At 41.5% G+C, this 26,280-nt stretch overlaps 1 protein-coding gene across 1 annotated transcript in view; it reads right to left on the bottom strand.

Moving 5' to 3' along the window:
* Window positions 1-371: 371 nt before the first annotated feature.
* The window catches only part of LOC103894202 (melanopsin), a 39,188-nt gene continuing 13,279 nt past the window's right edge, over window positions 372-26,280 (bottom strand). Inside the window, exons 2-10 of the mRNA XM_009273539.2 lie at window positions 23,354-23,496; window positions 20,903-21,036; window positions 19,198-19,401; window positions 18,626-18,797; window positions 16,680-16,835; window positions 15,439-15,546; window positions 9,303-9,477; window positions 4,979-5,128; window positions 372-758 (exon numbers count right to left, since the gene is read on the bottom strand). Coding sequence (XP_009271814.1) covers window positions 372-758; window positions 4,979-5,128; window positions 9,303-9,477; window positions 15,439-15,546; window positions 16,680-16,835; window positions 18,626-18,797; window positions 19,198-19,401; window positions 20,903-21,036; window positions 23,354-23,496 — 1,629 coding nt within the window. The remainder of the gene's footprint in view (window positions 759-4,978; window positions 5,129-9,302; window positions 9,478-15,438; window positions 15,547-16,679; window positions 16,836-18,625; window positions 18,798-19,197; window positions 19,402-20,902; window positions 21,037-23,353; window positions 23,497-26,280) is intronic.

Raw genomic sequence — 26,280 nt, 5'->3', positions numbered from 1 at the left:
TCTTTCATGTGCAGGTAGCAGAAACATTCAGCAGCTGCCCTTGCTCTCACTCAGTCATTTTTCCTTCTGCTGGCACCTCCGTCCGTGGTTACAAATCAGGGACCCATGAAGCAGGCAGCCGACTCGACCAATGCCACTCGATCACGCTGCCAGATCTTCCACTGCTCATTTCCTGCAGCACAATCTGAAAGAAAGCCTGTTTCCATGCCTGAGCTGGTCTGGACAAAGATAAATCTGAAGGCTGCCTAGTGACTACCATATAAACATACAAAAAGTCTGATGATCTAACCTACAAGGCTTTGGTTATTTGGTATAATTAAGTGGAGAAGATGCCAAGAAAATAATTACCGGAAAGTTTTCTTTTGACAAACTTATGATAGAAATTTCTCAACAGCTTCAAGGAACTCTGTGGACGAGCTAAGCCCTTCCAAGTCCAGCAGATTGCCCTTTTTGTCATGAAAGTGGAATAATTCAGTCTCTTCCTCTTCCAGTTCCTCTCGAAATAGGTTGGTCTCTGAGGTAGGAATGATGACGATGCGAGGGACTGTATTGCTAATGATAGAGCCCAGGACTCCGTTAACTTGACTTTCTTGAGTTGCCACCTGTGAGGTGTCTGAGTCTCCTCCTCTGCTGACACTGCTGCTATTCAAACCAACAGGCAGAGACGCTGCTTTTAGGGAGCTGGTCACGAGTGTTGCAGGACTGCGTAGGACCGATCGCCCAAGCACCTTCTCCAAACAGCTGGACGAGAGTGAAACCTAGAGCGGAGACATAAGCTTTAGTGTTGTCATACAGCATATGACTATGGAAACCGGTATTTGAAATTCATTTCCACTAGTTGCTATTTGAGCCACCAGTCATATTTTCTAAAAACACTTGGATCATTGACTAGAAAGAGGGAAAATCACTATGTGTTAACATCCACAGCTTGGAAAGCAGGATGTTAAATGAAGCAAAAGAAGACATGCTCAAATATCAGCAGAGGCCAAAAAGAAAAAAAGAAGAAAAGCCCATTCCTATATCTGACTTATTTTATGTTTAAAAAAAAATTTCTCCATTTTTAACACACCTCAAAATACTGAATAATAGTACTTCTCTCTCTCATGGAAGAGATCTCAGATAAGACTCAAGCACACTGTATTCTTTATTTGCTTAAAGTTTCATCATCCTTGTGACAATCTATCATGGTGTCCCCAAATGGCTCCTGGTACTGCCTTGGGGCAGTTGGTGGCTTTGCATTCATATGAATTTCCACCAACAAAGAAGGGAAAAACGGCGACCATGATTTTGCTTTGCTAACCATTTCCCGTCTGCCTATTTCGAGAGAACTCTAATTTCTAACTTGGCCCTGATGGCAAGTCCCCTATGACCTTTCCATAACTCTTCATGCACAGTATGCAAAACCAGAGTAAACTAAGTAAGCTTTGAAAGGGTTAGTTAATATTTAAATACACTGGCAATGGAAGGCACGAGTGATCAATTTTGGCTTGCTTTAGAAAATGCCAGTTAAGGTTATAAAATCACTGTGCCAGATATAGAGAGAAGTTAGAAGTCCCTCCTTCCTGGGGGGGGGGAATCAACATTTAAAGTAAAATGCAGTTTTTACTTCATTGTTATGAAGCCTAATGGAATTCAGAGTATGACTAAGATTTACTCAAATTGTTACAAAGCATCTTTCAGAGTTATAGTTCTATTTATTTCTCTTAATATGATTGTAAAGTGTATTAATTAGCTACACTGAATCTCTTCATAGCTTGAGCTTCCCATAATAGTTTTGTAAAATTTTTCCTCTATTGCAGATAACCCTGTTCCAGTCATAAACCTCATTAATTCAACTTTAGTCTTCTTGAAGCATTCAGGCATGTAATTCCCATGGATTTATAGGGGTTTGGTGCTGAAACATCTTTTTAAAATGTTAAATCAGTTTCTAGCATGATTACAGCCCAGCAGGGGCTGTAATCTTGGCCCCCTTTGTCTCCACCTAGTCCATGGCCTGTGATACTGCCTTTATACTGACAAACTAAACAGTTCCTTAAGTCAAAAAGGGAAAGGTTTTTTTTGTTGTTGTTTTTGGTTTTGTTTTTTAAGATTTAGGGGTCATCTCCTCAGTCTTAGCAAGTAGTTTAGCAGAATGTTATTGCAGAGCATAGGTCTAGTCTGATTTTACAAACAGAAAACCAAACACATTTGGTTTTTCACAAATTTTTGGTCTCTCTCCCCCCCCCGTCTCTCTGTCAGTCTGGGTTTAAAATTAGATACTGGTATATACTGCAGCATAATGTAATTCTACTCCACAAGTAAGAATCATTTACCAATCCCTATCGATAACGATTTCTCCAGCCACTGTACCTACCCAAGTGGAGGGAAGCACAATGTGCTAAAAAAAAGTGGTTTAAATCAACGTGACAGAGAAGAAAAATCTGTTCTTCCAAACCGATGACAACAATAGAATGAAAAAACCCCAAACCTAAAACCACTCCTCCCTGCTTCAAGTGCTGTTTTCACTGCAGCAGAAGGACAGGCTTCTTTTGGATACGGCTTAGTGGGCAGGACACCACTTCTAAGTTTTTTTAAATTGTTTTCACGCTGGGCAATTCCCTTGACACAAAACCTGGATGCACAGAGCACACTTGGCAACTCTCCTTTGAAATCAAGTATCCAAACCTATCTTATCCTCATAATACATGCCTGCATTTTAATGCTTCCAAAAAAGGCCTCTTCACTGCCACGCCAGGTTTCCAGGTGTCAGTCTACATCAAGTCTGTTACCATCCTAACTAACTACAATAAGTCATGGGGCTGGATCATATCTTTGTGGCAGCATAGAAAACAGTCCCGTGCGTTTTTATGCTCTGGAAAGCACCAAGCCCAGGACACTGATTGGCTTTTTTACTTTCACTTGAGGGATGACTTTTCTCTTTCGACAACCCGTCTGCAACTTTAGGAGATTAAGGAGACCTGATCTCAGTCAGTGAAAAGAATTTAAAGGTATATAAATTTTTAGATGTTGTTGAGGTGGTCTTCTTAAAGAAAGCAAAGGAAGTGTAAGATTCTTTTCCTAAAAAAAAATAATCATCATATTCTGTTAAATCAAAAAGTTAGGTGACCCTTCACCAAATTCACACGTATTTCCATAGGTGAATATTTTTGGAAGTGCTGTAACTGGAATTCAGTCATAGACAATCCAGTAATGCTATTAAAACCTTAAAATAAATATCTAAAAATGCAGTGTGGTTTCTTTAGGGTTGGTTGGGTTGGTTTTTTTTTTTAAGGATAAATGGGTGGCCTTATAGCAAAACACTCTAACTGAGCTGGACAAATAAATATTTATTCTGATAGAATGAATATTCATGCATTTAGCTAACACACAAAGGAGCTTCACACCACACAGGAATCTTAGCTGAAAATACTGAGAAAAGCAAATGAGGCTTTAAACATTCAATGTAAATAAACTCCACACATCTCCGTGAACACCACCGAAAGCCTCAGCATGAAGGTACTCTGTTTAAAGGTTATTTATCAAAATAATCCAACAGATGTCTTTCAAAGACAAAGTATAGTGTCTGAGCCTTTTTGAGGGCTACACAGTTACCAAATTGCAGAATACAGAAATATTTATTGTATTACTGAACACTTTTATGCAACCGTCTCAGATTTATTTTCCTTCTACTTCCTTGTGAGACCAAAAGCCGGTGGTTCTCCAGCACCTGGAGACAATCTCCCATCTTTGCCACTTGCCTACAACCTTGGACACACTGGGCTACTGATGGAGGGCAGCAGAGGTGGGTGGTAGGTTTGAGCCCATGTTGCCTGCCACCACATTTGAAGCCATTGTTTTTCCATCAATACTATTCACAACAGTTACAGGAAAAGACCAACGTTTCTCAGGACTTTATCTTAAGGAGACACATGAAAGAATACAGGGCAGATGCGTGCAGGAACCAGGTCATCAGATGGCTGGAAATTTCCAAAACAGCTCCTGCTTTAAACTACACTGTCTCTAGACAGTTAGCCTCAGAGCTGGAGGGGAGCACAGGGGACAGAAGCAGATGCTGTAGCTGCCCAAGGTGCGGGTGTTTGGCTACACACACTAGAGTAACCCCATGAAAGGGTGCCTCCATCAAAAAGTGGGTGCTACTCAGTCCAGCCACAGGCAGGGGATTGTAAGTCTTTTCTTTTCTTGGAAATGCAGCACCAATATATGCTTGACATTGTGCCACCCATACAAATACTTGGTTTGCAACTGGTGATATGGTTCTGGCAGAAGCTGACTCGTGGGTGACCTACTGCTCCCATCCTCAGCAGTTCCTCAGGGAACGGAGTGATCCTTAACCGCATGACACCAAACCTCAGCTGTTTGGGCAATGAGTGTGATGCATCCACAGAAGATGCGCTGAGTACTCACCATCTCCTCTTTCAGTGAGGGAAGGGTGGCAGCTGCCAGACTCTCCCACTCTTAGGGAGAAATGGGAGTTTCTTTCTCATCTTCCCCCTCAACAAAAATAAAAGATTTTAATGTACACTGGAAAAAGGAAAAAGGGTGGCTTCTATCATGTCAAACTCTGTTTTGCAGCCCTGACTTCGTAATAAAAGGAGACTGCCACAATGTAGATACGAGGGTCAGGATGGGAGGAACCGGAGCTGGCATAGATAAACATGCAAAGAGGGAAAGAAGTCAACTTCTTACATTTGATGCTACTGACTGTGCTTTAACGCAGCTTTGGAGCTATGAGCTGATGCTGGCTTTCCAAAAACAGGCAACGTATCAGTGAAAAAAGTTAATAAGGCATTACTGACATTCTTATTAGTCACAAAAAAAGAAATAACAGCAAGGCTGAAGAGGGCATCGGGATCAGTATAAATAAAGCCTATAGATGAAAGAGATCGGTATAAAGGCTGAATTATTATTCCAGAGATGACATACTGTAGCAAGATTAACAGTAAAATGGAGAGTCCCCAGCAGAGACTTTTTTCTTTACCTTTTCTGCAGTTGCTGCATCACAGCTGCAGGTCTTTGGGAGCAGGTCTCTCTTCCCCTGTCTTGCACTTGTTGAGAAAGAATGGCTTCGGCGAGGCTGCAGTTTCTTGTGAACTGGCTCTACAGGGTCAAGCTCTACATCGCTCCAGGTCTAATCACAAATGATGAAGATTTCACACATTACATCCTTTCTCAAATTCTAAAAGTTCTCAAACTCTAGCAGAAACCGTGCACACTTACGGAAAACTAAAGCTATTCTAACACAGGTCTCACAGTCAAAACTCCACTGGGGAGAGGCTTGATTTTTAATCTTGTCACTTACCCTGGACTATTTTTCTGAACCAAAAAAATCTTTGAAATAATTAAAAATTATTTAATCTCTTTTCACCAGGATGTTTTTCACCCTTTTTTATCTCATTGCTTGTGCTTATAGCTGCATAGCACCTGAAGTCTAAAGATGGGAGCAAGTACAACCAATCTGCTTAATATGGCTTATGGCATTCTGTGTGACCATCAGCTGCTACAAAACTGAGGACACGCACAGGTCCAAAACCACATTTGTATACATCCCAGCTGGATACCCAGAACACCCAGGGCTTCTCAAGTCCCATGAGCTTGCTTCTTCTCCGAACCATCATCAGTGGATGGGAGGCAACGTGTGGGCTTTCCAGGAGCATGCCAGCAATGGAGGACAATTGTGACATTGCAACCATGCCGTTCCGTTTACAGGCTTGGAGAGAGGCCATCCATCATCCCTAACTTTGTGGTGACTTTTTGATTGGGTATCAATGATGAGATCATTCCGCTATTCTCCACACCAGCTTTTAGATACGGATAGATAGATAGATAGATAGGGCTCCACACAAGTGGGAAGCTAGTGCATAATTCCACTGCATCACCTTGCTCATACATCTATGTATTGCCACCTGTTTATTTCTCCTCCCTTGTAGAATCAAACTGTAAATACAACTTTCTGTGACTCATGAACATGTTGTCTCCCTACACGAACATGTACATTACACACAGAGGAAAGTGTTGGCGGCAACAGCTGTGTCTTTTACAGTGTTGCTAGTGTCATTCCTGCCTGTCAATACTTTATTGGAGCATTCCAAAATTTCACTTGGTGCTGCTGTCATGCAAGAGTCATTGAGCTTAGCTTTTATTTCAGCAGCTGCTGTTTCAGCTAAAATCTGTACAGCTGCACTGAGCTGTCAGTTGCCCCAAGAACAATTACCTTTGGCTGTGTCAACTCGGCCCAACACGGTGCTGCGCATAGCTAACAGCAGGTGTTTTATTGGAGACTCCTGAGCCAAAGTTGTGCCAAAGGCTGAAGCCTCTTATCGACATTATCCCATCTCTTCAAACAGCAACCCCAACCAAACACACACAATAACCTGCTAACCCCAGTGAACCAAAACCAAGTAGTGACCGACAGCGAAGAACAGAAAGCTTTTTGGATCAGGATGGGTGATCCCGCAGAAATTACCTAATTTGACATCAAACAAAGGATTAATGGGGAGAGAAGTTAGGAATAAACTTTAAGTCAAGGAAAATTAAAAGATACAAGGGGCAAAAAAGGTTGGAAATAAGTAAATGAGGAGCCTCCCTGTTTTAAACTATGTCAACACATTTCCATGTCGCTACACGTGCTATCTACAACCAGTGAATGAAGCACAAGTGGAAGCAGACAAGTAGTCCCCATGATTTCAAGGGGGATAAAGGTATGTGTGGGTGCTCTGTTTGCTCAAGCTGTTAAGCAATCCCAAGCAAAATATACTCTTTTTTTTTTTATGATAGGGTATTGGCACGTTGCATATACCAACTTCATATTGCAAGGATAATCTGGGTATTTTACAGTGTATGAAATCATCACAGTTGGTACTCTCATGCATCATTGTGTAATCAGTGGTCTGTAAATCAGCAGGATAGATTATCTCATTTTCATTGCAACAGAAGTACTTATGCATTTATTTATATCTTCAAGAGCCAAGACAAACACTAAATTTCATAGCCCATACAAAGTAAGTCACTCTTTTTTTCTATCTCATTAAGGTCTTTTGCCCTAATATAGCAGGAAACAGATAAACATGAAAGTGCTCCCCATGCCCTGAAGACTATGAGAGCCTAGGCAAGCAAATTTGGGGATCCTCATGCTGTGTGGTGTGGTACAGTGGTGTCACACTCCACAAGAGTCCCATCACATAATTCAAACTCATTTGGGCTCAAATCTGAACAACAGTACGCTAAAAAAGGCTTTGCCCAGGCTAAGAGAGGCCTTTCACTTTTCTATTTATTGTTTTAATTTAAAAGAAATTTTATGGTAGACATATTTTATGAAACACTATTGAAAAAGCTTGTCGCTTCTAGACCAGGTCTCTTGCGAGAAGTAGCTTGTCCATTGCATGGTATTTAAACACTTGGTAATTTTGAATGACAAAACGTGCCCCATTTAAGTGATTTCATGATCTTTAATTATCATCGTTATTACTTGTCTGTAATACAGTAACCTGTAGGCTGTTTAGTGATAGCTGGGAATGCTGCTGGGATACATCATATACAGTCACAAAGTGGAAGAGGATCCTTGTCCCCAAACAGTCCACAACTTCACAAGCTGTGTGGTTGAGGCTACCCAGTAACGCGCAATTAGTCATTTTAACTGGAAGTCTACCTGATGCAGCTGTATGGTTAATGTGCAAGAGAGGCAGCAGCATAGACTGCAAAGTAACCTGTCTTTTGTAATGGGGTAGATTTTGTTTCATTAGGGCTCAGGCAGTCAGCCTTTCCCTCAGGCACTTAAAGTGGTTTTTTTTGTTCTGTTTTTTGATTTCACAGCAAGAAGGCCTGAATTTCTTGTCAGCACCCCAGGCACAGTGCTAGCATTGGCTGGGACTGCTTGGGTTCCCAGTGAACAGTGCATTTTTTGCTCAGGTGTGTTTGCTTTACTGTCTGTCTGCCATGAAAGAGTTCAAAAATCTCCCTGGTGCTGTTACCTGAAAGGAACAACTTTCATTCTCAGGCAGAAAATTCAATACAACATTATCTTGTTCAAGAATGGTGCACTGTTCATGCTGGTTTTCCTGGTGGTCCTAGGTTCATTTCCAAATCAAGGACCCCAGCCTTCCCAAAAATATTCAACATAGTTACAATTTCACTGAAAATCATCTCCACGGCCTGACTCTCAGCAACAGCACCCAGAAAGCAGCAGCATGCAGGTTATAGCACACAAATAACCGAGCCCCATCCTTGCTCAGACCGCTGCCACCTGGCTCAAGGGGAGAGCCAAGAGTTTGCCACTCAGCCCATCTCGGTGATTTATGCCTTCGTGAAAGGTTACTGACTGCAGCCATCACTCTGGGAGGTGTCTTATGCCCGAGCTGAGCGTGGAGCAGCGCAGGTCCCCGGGAGGGCCAGCCCCAGCCCAGCCCCTGCTGCGGCTGCCATCCCTCCCTGGGAGCTGCCTTCCCAGCACCTCTGCGGGCAAGGCCGGCTTCTTGTGACTTACAGAGGCAGGCGAGGTCATGCCAAGAGGGGCTGTGAAGAACCCCAAGGGATCTTTTTATTTCTAACTCCCTCAGTCCTACTGCTATGAGACCTGGTTTCTGTTTAATTCTGCTTGGTTGGGAAGGAGAGAAAGGGCTCACTCTGCCTTTTCCCCCCCTAATGCAACCCAAACCAACAGGTTACACATCCTGAGTTTCTAACCTGTGACTATTTCCTAGGAAAAGCCTCCATGCTATAGGCAACTGCTTCTTCACATTAAGCTTCAGCCAGACCACCAGCCTTACTGAGAGTTGGGGTACGCTGCTTACAAAACACCCCACCTAGCTCCAGGCGCGGGAATCTTCCACTCCTCACGGTTAAAACCCAGGGAAACAAATAAAAAAGTTTCCTGTCTACAGAAAATGGGCTTCCTTTAAGACAATAAAATGGCTATTGGATAGGTTAGAAAACTTTGGATGGAGATGGTTTTCCTGTCCTCCAGGCTCACCAGATACTGAATTATGTAGCAAAGGGCTGGTGACATGGAGAGTCCCTGACAATGGCTCTTTTTAACTCACATTAAAGACTTAACCCAGATATCCATGGTCCCATTAAGTGTCTGAGTCATGCAGATATGCTGGGATGGATGCTTCTTCTGATCAGAAATCGTCATTCATGAACTCCCAGAAAGGCTTTGAAGAAATGACCTCATACGACCCAAAAAATTTAGCTACCCCCCCCTTTTCCATTCTCTAGTTTTGAATGGGTATTTATAGAGTCACTAATTTTGTGAGTCAGAGAAAAGTTATACTCACTTTCCTTCATGGAAACAATAAAAGACTTACAGCTTCTCCAGTGGAAACTGATGAAACACAAGTGCTTTTGGTCCTGCCAGCAAGAGACTGATGGCTGGAGAGAGAGGTCCTGAACGATGATTCATTTATGGAGCCTCTCAGGAGGTCGTTCTTCGATACTCGTATTAGGAACCTCAAGCAGGGAACAGCATTGTGGATGGTTTTTCTGAAGGAAAACGGGAGAAGAAAAAAACCACAAATGGCACATTGACGATGCAGCTTTGAAAATCATGTGGTGAAAGTACCGTCTCCATAACCTCAGCATGGCTTCTGTTTTGATTGAGGAGGTCTTAAAGACTACATGGAAACAGCATAGTATATCTAGTGGAAACTACTCAACAGGCTGAAAGGAAAATAGCAAGTGACTTCTGGGCCTCGAATCAAAACATGCATGGAAGAGCTGCATGGATAAGTAGTAAGAATTGAAAATATCTTGAAGAGCATGAAAGGTTAACCCAGAAAACTTTCAGGTTAGCTGGTATGAAGGTCTTCTCTGTGCAAAGACACAGGACGAGTAGAAAAAAGGAAGGGGGAGAGGGCCAGAAGAATCAGATATTGTTTATTTGTATCGCGGCAGCTCCTGTAAACTCCTTTCAGGAATTAACACTCTGTACAAGCACAGAGGAGAAGGATGATCTAGGCCCCAAAGAACTTAAAACCTGCCTAATTCATTAAATAATAATCTCAGTAACGGTCGTATGAGTCTATTCTTCCCGGCCCCAGCCCTGACCCTGCATGGAGCAGAAGACCCCAAGAGCCTCCCCTGCACGACGCCAGCTGGCCTTGCTCCTCGTTGCCACCGAGGACTGGCAGGGTGATGCATTTGGTATAACACCTCCCCAGTGCCATCCATTATTTCAGCCCAACAGATGAAGCTAATACTGGCATAAAGCTAAATGAATAAGTCAAGAAGCGAGGCAGCAACAAGGCACATAGAAAACAACTGATATGTGGGACTTATGGTTCAACGGAGGATGTTAGTATATTAACTTTACACTGAGATGCAAGTCAAGTGGATGTATACTGTAGAATCTTTGCTTCTGTAGTTACCAGTTTTGTTGAATAACTAGTACATTTTAAATCATCATTTCTATTCTCAGAAAAGATCACACATGTTGAAGTCTCAGAGATCACAAGATGAGATCACTAGTTTGTCAATCAAAAAAAAAAAACAAACCACAACAAACCACGAAACTCACCACCACCACCAAACTCCAATATTTGGCATCACCACCACTCTCAGTATACCAGACTTCTGTATGTCTTTCCTTTCTAACTTCAAAGGCAACTGAACAAGCAGCTCTGTGCCTACAGTGGAGACAAGGACTGAAGAAAGCTTTCTGCCCACACCATCATTCCTGATTCTGCCAAGACGCCTGTCAGTGAGCTGGCAGAGCCCCACCAAGATGCTTGGGGGTGCAGGAGGCTGCCCATATGGTGCTGGATAAAAAAAAGAGCTAATGTTGTGCAGAAAATAAAAAGTTTTGAGCAAACAGCAAGGGTTTACAGGACTCGAGAAAATGCCAAGCCCCCATAAGTTAATTTTCATGTTGAAGACCTCAGGCTGGTGCTGAAAAAGCAGCTGACACCTTTTTTCCCCAGCTGAGAAGCTGAACCACTTCCCTCAGACATAGACGTAGCTTTTGATGTCTGTCACAGACTACCTGGGGCTGTAAACTATTCAATAACTTCAAATTGGTGTAAAACATACCATCCTGTTTATTAACTGGGATTTCATGCAGAGACCTCCTCACACTGGAAGTTCAGGAAAGGTATGTCTGATGGTGAAATTTCAAGGACAACGTAAGAACATTTTTGGTGTCTTGAGGGACCAGAGTTTCAATTTTATTAATATTTGGTAGGACTGTTGAGGGACATTTTCTGGGCTGAGATGAAAGTATGGATTTTGAAGGGAGTTTTAATAATGTACATGTGAAATACGAAATAGGTATAAACCTAAGGTGCTTATTTGATGACATTTTTATAATCTTCTAACATGAGAGTCACACAAAGTCAAATATGTAGTAATTGCAAACAACTTCTTGAGAAAATATTGCAAATCAAAATTATTTACGATTATTCAGTCATTTATGATGGAGCAGTTTTGAACAAACCGTTTTTGTAAAATTGTGCTTCACTTGGGAGCAACTTGGAAACATGGAGATGCAGAATTTCCCCATTTGCTATGAACGAGTGATTATAAAACCTAAAACTTCCAAAAATCTGAGGAGGTTTCTGCAATAACTCTAACAACAGCCAGGCGATGCTCTCTACAGCTCACGTACAGGTTGTTAAAGTAGTGAAAACTTTCTTCCCCCACAAAACAGCATTTCATGAATTAAAACTTCGCATACATTTCCTTACTTACTCACATTTGTTACTTCCAGTGATACCTATCAGGGAGAGAAGTGCGTTTCTCCTTCATACTGGTGGGGAGTGGGTGGGCAGGGGGGTGTATAACAATTAACCTCTCAGACCAGTTCTTAAAAGCCAAATGCTAGCACAAAGGTCACTGTTACATTTTCAGTTACATTCACTGTAATGTACTTTTTTTTTCACTGCTTAAGGTAAGGAAACCTCACAAAAAGACTTGTTTGATTTTTTTGGGGTGTTAAGATGCAGCAACAGCAATTCTCTGTGCAAAAAAGCAACTTGCTTTGGTAGCGTTGCATCATCGGTTTGAGCTGCATCTGAACTCTTTAGAGCCTGATTTCTAGGTGCCTCTTTCTAGAAAGGTTTGGAAAAGAACTTAGATTTAACCCAGTTCAGTAGTTCCAATACAAAATGGCAATTCATTCCCCCCAAACCAATAAGTTTTGGGTTGAACAGACTGGCCCGTTTATCCATCATTGGATAAATGACTTTCCAGGCACAATGTGAGTTATTAGAAGATATGGAAATTATCCAGAAACCCTGACCTTTACATACATATTCACTGTTCAAGCAAAATTGGTCCTGCCAACGTATTTTCACCCCCTGACTTGTTGGTGTACTGTAGCTGCTTTTTCAGTTTCAAAACTGCATGCTTGATTCATCACAAGGGACACAACATTACTTCTTTTCCTGACTGGATGACTACCAAGTCTATAAAATGTCTTCAAAACAACTGCACAAAAACTTCTCCTGTTGATATGTCTAGAAATACAAATTAAGAAGCATGACACCCCACCCACCCCTCATATTTTAAGAGCGTCTTTGAAATCTTGTTGTGGACTCCAGCCTTTTTCTTAATACAGTCTTACTTGGAAAAGCCAATGCTGGCAGGAAAAACACTGATTGAAGCAGTTCACTATATAGTATCTGCTTTGAAAACACTCTCTTGACCTTACAAAAATAATATAAGGAATCGCTGAACACAATAGCTTTGGGTCAGAAAAAAATACCAGATTCATAATGTGTCAGCCAGCCATGCAAATCTGCTCATTGAACTTCTGCAAGCCATTAGAGAGTAGTCATTCTCTTATTATAAACTAAAATCCTCTACAACCTTCAAAAACTAAGATGGATTCAGGCTTTTGGAGGATGCAAACGGTTTTAGTTACGATCACAGACATTTTCAAACAAAATATATGTTTTCACCATTTCTGGATATATTTCCACCAGCCTTCTGCGAAGCTTTAACTGTTCTTACAACCACGCCTTCACTCATCAGACATTCAAAACAATGAACTCTTTCCAGCTCCCAAATCCTAGTTTTCAGGCAATACAACCTAGCAGCTTTTCCTCTTCGTAGGCGAGACGAACCTCATACCAACGACTAACCCTGCCATCTAGTGGCATTTATACATTCATCACCACGGCACCCCCGGGTTTCGTCTGAGCTTTTGGCACAGCATCCCTTTGTGGTAGACACGCTTTGACAGACTTGCAGAAAAATCTAGAGATATGCCGACTAACAGTTCTGTTACAAGAATTTCTCCTTTTATATAATAAAGTATTTTTCACTGCCAGTGTTTCAAAACCACATTACGTACAGCTACGGGAGGAAATTGCAAGCTCCGAGCTATATCTTTATGTGAGGTATAGCTTCTTCCGTGTACACTGCTGTGAGTTCATAAAGGTGAAAAAAGATATTTAGGAGCTCAACTGATGCTGGAGATAAGGCTGAGAACACAATGGAGTTGTATTCCTTTCCTTACATTAAACAAACAAACAAACAAAATCCCCAAAACTGAGAACACAATGGAGTTGTATTCCTTTCTTTACATTAAACAAACAAACAAAATCCCAAAAACAGCCCCCCCAAAAAACTACTTTTGGTGGTCTTTTGGAAGCCAAGTATTTAGAAGTTTTAACAGAAGTGACTGACTTTGCCAGTACTTGAACACGTTTCTCCGTTGAAGCTGGGAGGACATTTCTAAATAAAATTATGACTTCAAAAAAGTAGTTTTAGCTTGCATAGTGTCTGGGAAGTGCAGGGTAAGTTTGTTCTTGTTTGAAACCATTCAGCAGAACACCATGCCAGTTTATTTCCTTGCTAAAGTAACTCCTTTTAGGACCACACGACTGAAGAGAGAATCGTTTTTGCTATGTCCATATTATGCATGCCTCCAGGTCCTAGCTAGCTCAAAGAGCAGGTGACCTTTTTGAAATGCAAGGTGCTTCCTTCTCATGCTTTCCCTAAATGTTGGGGAAGGCTGAGCTGGTCTCTGCAGACCAATTGGGATGCTCTAAAGGAGTTATTAAATGAGATTATAATGGAACTTCTTCTGTGAAGGGAAAGGTTTCTGATTCTTTGGAGGAATGTCTTTTATGGTATATTAAATTATCATTCTATTCACCTAATCTTGTAGGTTTCCCATCAGAGCAACAGTATGGAAATTTTTGTTACCTTTCTAATCATCTACTCTGTGGGAACAAGTTATCTTTATATTCTCTATCCCTTATCTTACTGCAGTCAGAGGGCCTGGATAAAAAGTAGAATTAATACCTTTCAGCTCAGAAACTCATTCACTGGCCGTGAGGGAATTGAGAAGGAAATAAAAAGGCAAGAAAAGTTGGCTAACCATGCAGCTTATTGAGACTGGATAGTGTTGGAGTATTTCTTAGTGAAATTGTGCTGGTTGGCACAGTTTTCTGTTTTACAGTATACAGTAATTGATATCTGTAATAATAAGTAGAATGAAAATGTAGAATAATTTGCTCATGAAGGCACAGGTTTGAAATATTTCGCATCTGCAAGAAAATACTGAATTGTTTCAGAGAAGTGAACATCACATTTGCCCAGTGAACCACATTAGTGTAGGGTAAAACTTTTGTTTTGTTTTGTTTTTAAGTCAAAGCTAATATTTTTGAAAAAGGTAAAGAACGGAAAAGCTTTTACCCGAGACAACTAAATGAAACAAATATGAAAACTGAGCCTTCAGAAGAGACTTCTTTCCACAAAAGTAAAGTATTTCAGAAACGTCTGTTTTATTTTTTGAAGGCAAACACTTGTTGACCAAAGTTAGCCTACTAATAAAAAAGCAGTATTTTCAGTATATTTGGAAATATTTCTCATTTGCAGGGAGCTCTGTCTGGATTACCGGCTTCCTACAGCTCTCACTTTGCACAGAACTTCTATGAAAATGCTGTTTGCTTCTTACAGAGCTTCTCCCAAAGACCAGCAACTTGTTTACATTAGTACTGATGTTGGTGTAAAGAGAATAACTTAAGTATTTCAGAAAACCAAACCTTGAATATAGGTATATATAGCTTCTCAAATTGGTGGTGATGTGATTTTTGAGCCTCACTGGTTGGGACCTATTATGTGGAGAGTGCTCTTTAGCAGCCATCCCTGATATGGCAAAAGATGACCCTGAGCATCACCTCCTCCTCCCATCAGTTGCGGTGTCGTACAGCTCCACAGGACAGAGCAGGGTTGTGAGGGGGAAGTAAGGTGAAGGGACGGACTGTTCCCCTCTGTTGGCCACCTCTCAGGCCACGTCTGGAGCTCCCCGTGCAGTTTGGGCTGTCCTGTAACAGGTGGACAAGGTGCAGGGTCTGGCCACCTGGATCCCATCATGGGGTGGTCAGGGCGGGAGCACGCATTGCATGGAGCAAGGCTGAGGGTAACGGGGGTAGCTCGTTCATTGTAAAAAACACATTTGCATGTACAGTTATACACATACCTATAAGTTTACTGTACCTGTATCTTGGGTGAATTATTGCATATATGATGGGGTTGTAGATTGCAGAAGCTTTGGCAATAACTGCTGGCACAGATTTGGAATATGGTGTTAGGGTGTTGCCTCGACTAAAACAAAGCAAAAACATTACTCACACAGCTATGCCATGGATTAATACTAAATTACTAAAACATATTACTCTTTTTGACTGTTTTTGTGCTGTGATCTCTTGATAAGAAATACCCCTGAAGCGTTAATTCATTTAAATGCATTTTTTGCTCAGATGAAAGGCTTGCATTTGACAGCGTGTACTTGGTTTCATTCATTTGGAGAAGATGAAGGACATGCAAGTAATTAGTTATCTATTTGAGGATGACCGGGAACACAAAGAATCACCTTCTCTGTTTCTGCACTAGGCAAAAAAAAAAAATCCCAAAACCAAACAACCCCCATTGTGACCATCTGGGAAAAGGGAATGGTGATAAAAAAGAAACCAGAATCAAACCTAAAAATCTTTCAGCAGCAACAACCGTGCTGCCCAGTAATGGGTGTCAATGACTCAGTTGCAAACACTGCAGAAGGAAGAGAGGACTAGAAGTGGTTTGAAAGCAATATTCTCCTCTTGACTTTAAGCTCCCACAGTCAGTCACATGTGATCAGTGTCGGCACAGGATAATCACAATCAATATCATAGACTCACAGAATGGTTTGGGTCAGAAGGGACCTTTAAGGATCATCTAGTGCAACCCCCCCTGCCATGAGCAGGGACATCTTTCACTAGATGAGGTTGCTCAGAGCCCCGTCCAACTTGACCTTGAAATCAAGAACATGCACTGACAAGACAACAGGTCCCTTTGGAGCAGAGAGCAATTGGAGGAAGATGGGAGCTTAGGGGTGAAGATCTGGGAATTTAACCTCTTTTCTGCCCTCTGTCAGAGGCAGCAGTGTATGGTGGAAACCTTTTGAGAGAACAGATACTAGGGGAGAAAAGAGGTAACTCCTCCAATTCATTCAAAGAAAGTATCATGGGGGAGAGGAAACAATGTGTACCAAAAATGTAGATAAAAAGTGATAACAGTTTTAAAATACATAGACAATCCCTTTCTTGGCTTTATCCAGAAGGATATAGTGAAAAAAGCAGTATCACTCTAACGTAATAACTATTTAAAACCTGTTCCAAAGGGAGATCTGTTTCTTGTGGGTAACAGCACTAATCATACTTCAGAATAACCCATGCTCTTTGGGTTATGTTTCCACTTACCCTGCCCAGGCAATCAAGGTGACACAAGCATATGGAGACCAGGACAAGACAAACACAATGATGACCACAAAAGCAATTTTTGCCAGTTTCCATTCATTCTTCATGGACTGAGAGAGGTAGGATTTCCGGCTGCAGGATCCTAGCTTTTCAACATCTCTGTGAGGGGGAAAAAAAAAATACAGATATGTCAGCAGGAGGATGAAAAAGCAAGGTGCAACATCTCTAATGCATTCTCAGCAATATGCAAAATGAAGCAGATTTCGTCCTTCCCTGCTCTAACTATTCTTTTGTCTTCTGATATTTAAAAATCTGGGAGGCAATTAATGTAGTAAAATTGTCCCAGGTGTTTTGTCTGAGCTTCGACCGCATGTGGGACTGTGCCGGAAGAACCCCTGAGACTACAGGATGGGATTGCCATCTCCTTATCCTGACACAAGGAGGGTTTCAGGTTGGGAGGGTGAAGAAATTGGTACCCCTTGCCCTTCATTGCTCTCGGAGGTGGAGCAAGCAAAGGCACAGCTGGATGCAAAATCAAATCTGATGGCTTTTCCTTTTCAAGGGGGGAACAGCTTGCAGAAATTCTAGCTTACAAGGTAACATGTGCTGGAATACCTTGATTACTCTGAGGAACCTGGTCCCAAATGCTCACGGGGACATTTTTTCTTCCCTGCAGATTTATTCACTGGAGAAGAGTATTTTCAGGGGGGAGTACGACAGGCAGTCCTAATATTTTTGCCAAAAAATGTCCCATGTAATTATCTTCTCACGTCAGACAAACACCTCACACTTTACTAAAAAAAAAAAAAGACTTTATATGGTTTAGCATAGAAATAATAATTTTTATATATCAGTGTTGTTAAATGAAGATATATTTCAGGCTGAAGGCAGTAATTGCCAGCCAGCAGGGCAACAAGCTGTTTCCTGGTGCACTGTGAACATACCCATAAAGCGAGTTTACTGTATTAGTGAGCAAAAGGCATAGAAAAATCTTGTTGCCACTGTGCTTCACGGGTGTACAGGGCACCATTGTTTTAAGGATGCATTCTTTGCTCCTTTGCTTGGTATCAAATATGCATGCACAAAGCATAGTAAAAAACAAGACAGAGGCCAAAAGTAGAGCTCAGTAAGAACTTCAATTTAGGCATACAGCTAAACATGCTTGTAAGAATGGAATTTAGCCTTGTGAAGCCAAATTACTTCAACAAGTGCCTGCAGATAGGTGCAGAGAAAAGCCATCGGAGCTGATGACACTGCGAGCAGCAGGAAGGACTTAAAACTTCAGCTGGTGTTGGATCAGACCAAAGATAAGTCATGTTCTCGTTAGGAGAAAAATAGCTGACAGAATGAAGTTACTTTACAGATCTAACACCCTGCTGATTTTTTATTTCAAATATAGACCAAGAATTTGGGAAAAAAAAAGTGTCCTAACAAGCGTAGCCAGATTATGTGTGTGCAGTTGTGATGCTTGAGTGAACCACAGTGTTTTCTGGGATGCCTGCCTTAAATAAAACTGTCAAAAAATATGAGGATCGTTATGTTTACAGAGCAGCTCAAAGGCAGATGATGCCCCCATTGCTACATGCTATTTATCAATCCTTGGGGCTGAAAACCGTGCTGAAATGCACAGGGACGGTGTTCCTTGTATTGCAATTCTGAAATACAAATAATCCAAACTCTCAAGTTATCCAATATACTATTAATTACCACACTCTGGGCTAAGATAAAAACCACCAGAGACTTCTTTCCCTACTCCAAAATACATACATCCAATTCCAGTTTTTGCACTGGCAAAAATATTTCTCCAGTTACAGCTGTTAATGATCTGCCACTTTATTTCCAATTTCAGTTCAGGTGAATTTTTGATTCAGATTTTTCTGCAGCTAAAGAAATTGAGAAAATCTAATACAAGAAAAGGGAGATTTACTTATTTCAGCTACGTTGCTTACCTGCCAGTACGTCTTATGGCCAGGAACATAAATAAATAGCAATGGAATATTATTATCAGGGGAATAAAAAACACGCAGCAACATAAAATCATGGTGTAACTTCTGTTTGCAGGAGAGTAGGTTACATAGTCCCATGTACAGGATATCATCAAGCCCTCAGGCACATAGGAACCTATGAAATACATGGAATACATTATTTACACATACACCCAAAGCTTGCGCAGTTGCTGATCCAACAACCGAGCAGTTAAAAAAACCCCATACTGTATACATAGTCTTCAAGAGCTATGCATGCCATATTATACGTGGAGAGGAGGTCCTGACTGCCAGACTCCGAGATACGCCTAATACTCCATCTGCAATTTGTTCTGCTTGAATATGACCTGGGGGTAGGGGGGAGGAGGGTATCTGCACTGCAATAGGTGCAGATACACAGTGTGACAGCAAACCATCAGGTGGTGGCTAGGCATCCACCAGAGAACTTATTAAAAGTCTCATTTTTTCATACCCCGACCAAGGCTAAAACAGACCTCGTAGGGAACACTAGAAGAGATAGAGAGCAGACAACATACTCCACCCGAGGAGCGGAGCCACGCTCCATCCCAGCGAGTACAGCCACACGACAGCGATGATCTGCATGGTGCGTTTCTTTGAAGTCCACTGTATGGATCGCAGGGGCTTAGTGATCACTAGGTAGCGGTCAACAGAAATAGCTAATAAAGTCATCATTGAGGTTATTCCAAAGACTGCCCCACAGAAAGCGTACAAGTCACAGCCTGAAGCAGAAAATGGCAATGATGTCAGGGATTTTCTTAAAGCAGACGCATGTTTTCTCTCAGAGCCTGACATGATAAACCTCCCATTTTTTCCTGGCTCAGGACTTCTCTCGCATTAGAAGAATTTTCTTAGCCTCACAATTTCATAATTATTAAGTGTTTATTAGAAAAAACACCAATATTAATAAAATACAAACGTATGTATTTAACAGTCCGACTGTGCACTGTGGGCTGCAACTGGGAACCTTTTGTCAATGGAAAACTGCCTCAAAGAAAATCCAATCTAATTAAAATTACATTTTCCTGGACTGTTGCCCAATATATTGATCTTAACAGGCTGCAGCAGATGTCTGTCTGCTAATGACAGATGGATGTTTCAAAAAATGACTTTGGTTTATGTAGCTTAAAACTGTAGATGTGGTTTAAATTTGATGGCTAAAAGACCAGCTGTAAAACATAGCTCCAGCTTTTATATTTAATAGCAGCACTTTTTAAAAAACCTGAGAGTTTTTACATGAAACAGATTTTTTCCCCCTCTTTGCATTCAGGCATTGTGCTAGCAGATGAAAACTTGTAGAGTTACACTGTCCCTAATTTGATTCAGAAACCTGTGTTGAATGATCGTTCATTTTTTTGAGATCTTGCATCACCCTGTGTGGTCAGCCCACCGGAATGGGAGGCAGTCGAAATACCAGTTTCAACCTTAAAGCAGACTACTTCTTTATAAGTAACCTGCAATTAAGGACCAAATCCCATTCAACCCAAATCAATTGCTTCATTTGTGGCAGCATGATAATTTACACTGATTTTATCTAAGGGGATGAGCAAGAATAAGAACATCCTCAAACTGAAGAAGAGCCCCTTCTGTGCTGCTAAATATTACATGGTCTCTGGGCTTGCTCTACCAATACACGACCACTACTTGGTGCAAATTTTCACCCAATGATGTGATGAACAGTACCAAGCAGAGCATCAAGCCTTCTGAAGAACTTGCTATACTCACATTTCACCTATAATTTGAGCATGCATCACCTTTTCTTTCTTGCAGTTGGAAAGAAAGGAGCTTAAATTTGCAGAGAGTTCTCAACTGACTATCATTATTTAAATCTCCTAATTAAATGTGAGATTCGTAGAAGTATGCTAATGGATATCAACATACATTTCTAAGTAAGACTATTAACTCCCTCTTAAACTAATACTAATTACGACTTAATAAAACTTTTCTACCCATCTTCAGCCATAGCATCTGCCCTTACAAGCTAAAGGGTAACCTGATTACATGCTGATGTTGACTCCTTTCTTTCCAAAATAAGTAAGATGAAAGAATCAAACCTATAACACAAAACATGTGCCATCATGCTAACTGATGATGTCAAGAACCTGGGTTGTCACTCAAACGTTTTGTGCTGCTGTCTCCACAGCACAAGCCAAGATTGTTATGGCTAAAATAGGCTGCGGACAGTGTAGAGCTAGTGAGGTATGAATTAGCATTGAAAAGTACCTATATCTCCAAGTATCCACTCTCTGTGCAAGCTGTTGACAAAGCACACGGGTGCCTGAGAAGCCGACATCAGAAAGTCGCTCACAGCCAAATTAATTATAAAGTAGTTTTGGGGTGTCCTCAGCTTCTTGTTGCTTAAAAACATGAGAAATATGCAATTTTAAATAGGCAAAGTGAACAGTTAACTTTATAACTTTGCTTACTAGCATAAACAAATACAATCCAGGTTGGAATCGGTGGTTACTTACAGTCAATCAATTGCTAGTCATCAGTCAATTACTGCAGCTACAGATACAGTCATTTCAAAATGATGACCGACAATAGCAGGGGGGATAAAATGGATTGTTTCCTATTCAAACTGAGGAAAATTCCAGCTGTCTTGAAAAATACGGATTTATTCAGGAGAAGAGCAGTTCCCTATAAGAGCAGCAACACTGAGCATGTCCTGCACTACACAAGACCAGGTTACAGAGCCAAAGGACCCTCTTTTGGTGAATTTTTAAAAGCTGCTGACCTGAAAAGTCGCCACATTACCACTAACTCAATGACCCTTTGCAAAGTGCTAGAGCACAAGCAGAGCATGCACAGGGATTTGGAAAAAAAAAAAAAAACCAACAAAACTTTTGTTCATACACATCTCATAAGAGATAACAAAAACACTCAGCTGCAGATGAACAGGCAACATTAAACACCGCAACAAGGAGCTTGAAAGCAGCAGCCAGTCTGCAAGCAAAGTTTATCCAAAGAAAACAAAACATCACTTCCAGTTTTTTTCCCCACATCTCATCACCTCACGTAGTCTCATTTCTTAGGGATATCTGGAGTTACAACCTCCTAGGAAACTTCCAGCTGGTATTCAAGATTACTCTTGGCTCTGGCTAAGAGGACTAGAGATACTGGTAATGTGATAAAGAACCTCTCACTTTTACTTGGGGTTATTTGGTTGAATATGCCCTTGTTGCTCTGATCAAATATTATGTCCCACTACGAAAGTTAAATTAATTTGTGAGTTCAGCTCACCCAAATCTACCTTAAAACTGGCACTCTCGAGGGATCTACTGAGAAGGTGTAATGCTCAACTAGTAGTCCCTCAATGCAAACCACTGTATTGGTTGCATGGCGAAGTAAAGAGCTTTGATACCTAGAGTTTGAACTCAGGACATTTTACAGTGTCAGGTACATATAATACAAAAAGAAGTGACTTGTCACACTCTGTGAGACATAGGGAGGAAGGGGGATTTTATAAATAGCTTTGTTCTTGGAACCTGCATGCAGTAATTCCAAATGGTTTGAAATAATTGTTTCTTTCCACCCCAAATGCCTCCTTCAGTGTAGAAAGTTGAACAACTGAGGCCTCTCTGATGTGCTTTAAAATACCAGTACTCGCAGCTAACATGAATTTCTTTCCTCATGCTGACAAAGAAATACTGAAAAGGAAATTGAGAAAGCCATCTCAACGCTTCTGCAATTCTAACAAAATCTTGGGTCTCATAACTGCCTGCAACAACCAAGTGAGAGAGGGTGCAGAGTTCATGCCTTCACAGGTGCTTGTCTGCCTGTGGAGATTTTCCTACTTTGACAATTTAATGCTCTTATTACACCAGCTAAAACAAACAAGTTTCAAGAAAAATGGTGAACTTGTGCTGCATTTCAAAAATCATGAAGTTATCTACAATTGCAGGGAATTCAATTTCTCCTCTATCTCATATTAAAAGCCAGTTATTCAAAATAACGAAACTAATTTATTTGTCTTAAACATTTAAGAATAGGAAACTAACGCTTGGTTCATAACCCCACTGGTGTTTCTGGCATTGTAAGCCCCCTCTGCATCAACATGCATGACAGCAAGCAGCGAGTGAGGAGGATTTTGAAATCCAGTATCACAGTGCGGCACAGAAGGCAGCTATTTATTTCTTCCATGAGATTTTTGCATACTCTGGCTGCAGTAGCTTTGGCTGTCTATTACACTGTCAGAAGCCAAGACAGCACACAAACTGACAGAAATCCTATGATCTGCCTGAAGCAGGGAATACACTGATGGCACGAGCTCATTTCATGTAGCACATTGCTTTCTTGGTCCTACCAGAACATCTGGGCTGCTGGGAAGATTGTCAGTTTTTGTCAAGTATTTCTGCAAATTCTACTGAGTGAGTGAAGAAGTCTGCTGTTTCTATCATTAAAAGTATTAAACTCTTCTTTAAACTTCAGTAGAATTTTTAATAGAACACGGTATTTGCTTTCTCATTTTCTTTGGTTCCTTAAAACATGAAGAATTTACTCTGAGGTTATCAGTGGTGTGGAGGGGTGGGAGTGTGTTGCCTTCCCCCCATTCGATGCCACAAGCCTTTGCTTGGAGATTTAATCCAAGCGGAAACCAATGCAGAACATCTGCACACAGGCACATGTGAACCTCAAGGCCAGTCAGATTAACTGTAAAAGGAATTTTCGTACCTGTAAAACGCGTAGAGCACTAGGAGGTTTCCGATGATGCCAATGGAGCCAATAATGAGCACACATGTTCCTACAATGTAAAGAACATGGTCAGGGATCTCTGCCTTGGTCACAGTGTGTGGCTGGGTGCCCATGTTCAAACCCTGAATAGAAAACAGAGGAAAAGGAGAGCTTAGCACATTTGGGACGCTTATCACAGGGGACACGTGCTCAGCCTGTTGAAGGACGGCAGACCACTCGCTTTCACAGTTTGTGCAAATCAAATACAAACCTCTGTGCTCTTTTCACATCCCCTGTAATCCAGTTTCCCTCAGGTAGCCTTCATTACTTTAACAGTACATATTTATAGTAAAAAAACAACAACAGGGAAAATAGACTGGAAAAAAAATATTAAGGAAGTTGCAATGATGATGTGAAAAAGGCAAAGACGTGCCAGCATAAAACTCGCTTTGGGTAACTGCCGCACTTTAGGGCGCAGACCTAGCTGACAACACGACCTTTAGTTCAACAAGGAATAGCCTGTCATACTTTGGTTTTATTAGGAGCACTGATACCACATCCCACACATAAACATTAAATCCCCAGGGTCTCCCCAAGCTCCCTATCCCCTAACTTAGTGCTGCAGAACCTGGGAATTCCCCGTGGAAAAGGTAGGAAACCAGAAGTAAAACAGCATCAGTAGCATTGCCTGGGTAAGCACAAATACATTAAATATTCTTGACACCTCTTTCACTGCTCTTTATCTCCAGCACATGAATAAAACCCCACCAACTCTCTACGTATTTTTTTTTTTAAACAAATTCAGATTTATCACCAGCTAAATTCAGCAGCAGGGCAGCCTACAGCTGATCCACTCAGCTCTCATTAGTGTTATCGATGAGAAGAGTCTGAATTGCCTGATGGAGATTCTTATTTACCAAGTCAAAAGCAGCTAAGCCACGCAGAGCGCTCACCCATGCGGTCAGATCTAGACAGCTTTGTCAAAGGTATGGCACCTCATCTCAGCTGAGGACCTGCTCCACATCGCCACGCTTCGCCGCTGTGCAGCTCAGTGATGTGCAGGGTGTGGGACAAGGCTGATTTTGGCCTGCGGGAGAGGAGCTGGTTCAAGATGATAACTATCACCCCACTGGTAGTATTTAAGGGGCCATTTGAAAATGGTGAGAACAGCCGTTTTTCCCCCCTGTTGCTAGCTCCTAATCTCCCATTCTGCTCTTCTCCTTTCTGCCTTCTATTATTCCTCACTCATCTATAAGTGCACGCACTACAGCTCCTTCCTTGTACAACAGTTCTAGCTGTGGGCATTACCTCCTTAACTGCACGATCCCACTGGGGTACTCCCTGGGGTGGGTTGCATTTGGCAATAGGGAGCAGCCCACGAGATGCATAGCACGCCCTGAGCATCCGCAAAACAGCAGGTCTGGAACAGAAACAGTGACAGCAAAGCTCCTGGGGCTGAAGTAATGTTGTAAATGGTACAAAAGCTATTACTTCAAAGCAGAAAGCTTGCTTCCAAGCTGTCCCAGTGGTTTGATAGACTCTACCCATAATAGGATGGCTACTGCCAATGTGATGCTTCAAAGATAACGTCGCCGTAAGAGTAGAAAGAAACGAAAGGGAGCATCTGCTGGTGCTGGCTGCACCAGGGGGCTGTCACTGCCATTCCCAGCAGTTAAGCAGCAAGTAAAAATGTCACCCTGTGAAGCATTTACCCTTGAAGAAGCTGCGAGAGGTAGTGTAAGAGCAGGCAGCGCATGGGGAGGTGGCCCCGCGAGGAAACGCAGTTGTGGCCATTCGGTGGCACCAGGCACAGACAGTGACGTGCTTTCAAAGCGGGGCTGCCTGGGCATGCAAATTAACCATGATAAACTCCTCTCCTCTTCCCTCAAACCTAATCTTCTTAGCAGAGTGTGTGTGCTAAATCGGAACCCTGCCTCATTTCTGGCAACGCATACCAAAGAGGCTAAACTGGGGAGAAAGGAAAAGGATCCTTTTTTTTCTTCCTTTCCAGCTTATCTGTTAGGCATGCTCAGGATTTACTGCTATATGGAGGGTTATTATATGGAGGGATATTACATAGATGATGCAATTCAGGGCAAGTAGTACTTGCCTGTCATATGCATTATGCTCTACTTCATCATATGGGAACTCACTGTTGCAGAAACTCATTTGAGAAATGGACTATGAATTTCACACCCAGAGGTGTCTTGCTTTAACTCTCTGCTGAAGAGAAGCTGACTTGGATGTTTTGGCCTCGTTTATTCAGTTACGGGCGGCGAGCTGTGTCAAAAGCTGAAAAATGTCTCCTGCGACACATTTGTAAACTCAGATTACAGTTTGCTGGCAATACTGGATGAAATATAAACTATTGACACTTACAGAGCGGGATTTGGAAGGCAGTAAATACCAGGGATTACACAGAGCCTGCAATCTCAGCGAGAAGCTAAAGTGAGGGATGTTTAGATTACACAGGCTTTGAGAAGGGATCTTGCCTTCAGAGGAGTCCATAAAATACCACAGCCGCTTTTGCTGAGATGTTAATAGCAGTAAGAACAACTTTAAGATCTGGATGAAAAGACGGCTACGTATTCACTCTGTCAGTGTTACCCTGAGACAGCAGGATGTGGCAGGCATCCAGCTGTATGAAATGTGGCAAGCTGATAAAGACAGAAAACCATTTATAACACTGTAATATGGATCTAAGAAGATAAATGTGCATATCTACATATGTATATATTTCAACAGAAAACCTCAATTTTTATAAAAGTTATTTCATTAAACTAGTGGGAATTTTCTAAATAAAACAGGCTAAACCAGTAAACAGCTGCAAGCTAATCAAAGAGAATTTATTCCTCATTTTAGTTGCATAATTAATTTCACTAATTTGGCATAATTTCACAATAGAAAACTTAAAGAAGGAAGATATA

The sequence above is a fragment of the Aptenodytes forsteri genome, unplaced genomic scaffold, assembly GCF_000699145.1.
Source record: "Aptenodytes forsteri isolate BGI_AS27 unplaced genomic scaffold, ASM69914v1 Scaffold93, whole genome shotgun sequence".
Taxonomy (NCBI): domain Eukaryota; kingdom Metazoa; phylum Chordata; class Aves; order Sphenisciformes; family Spheniscidae; genus Aptenodytes; species Aptenodytes forsteri.
The sequence above is the reverse complement of the archived record's forward strand: the minus strand, read 5'-3'. Positions and strand labels throughout refer to the sequence as shown.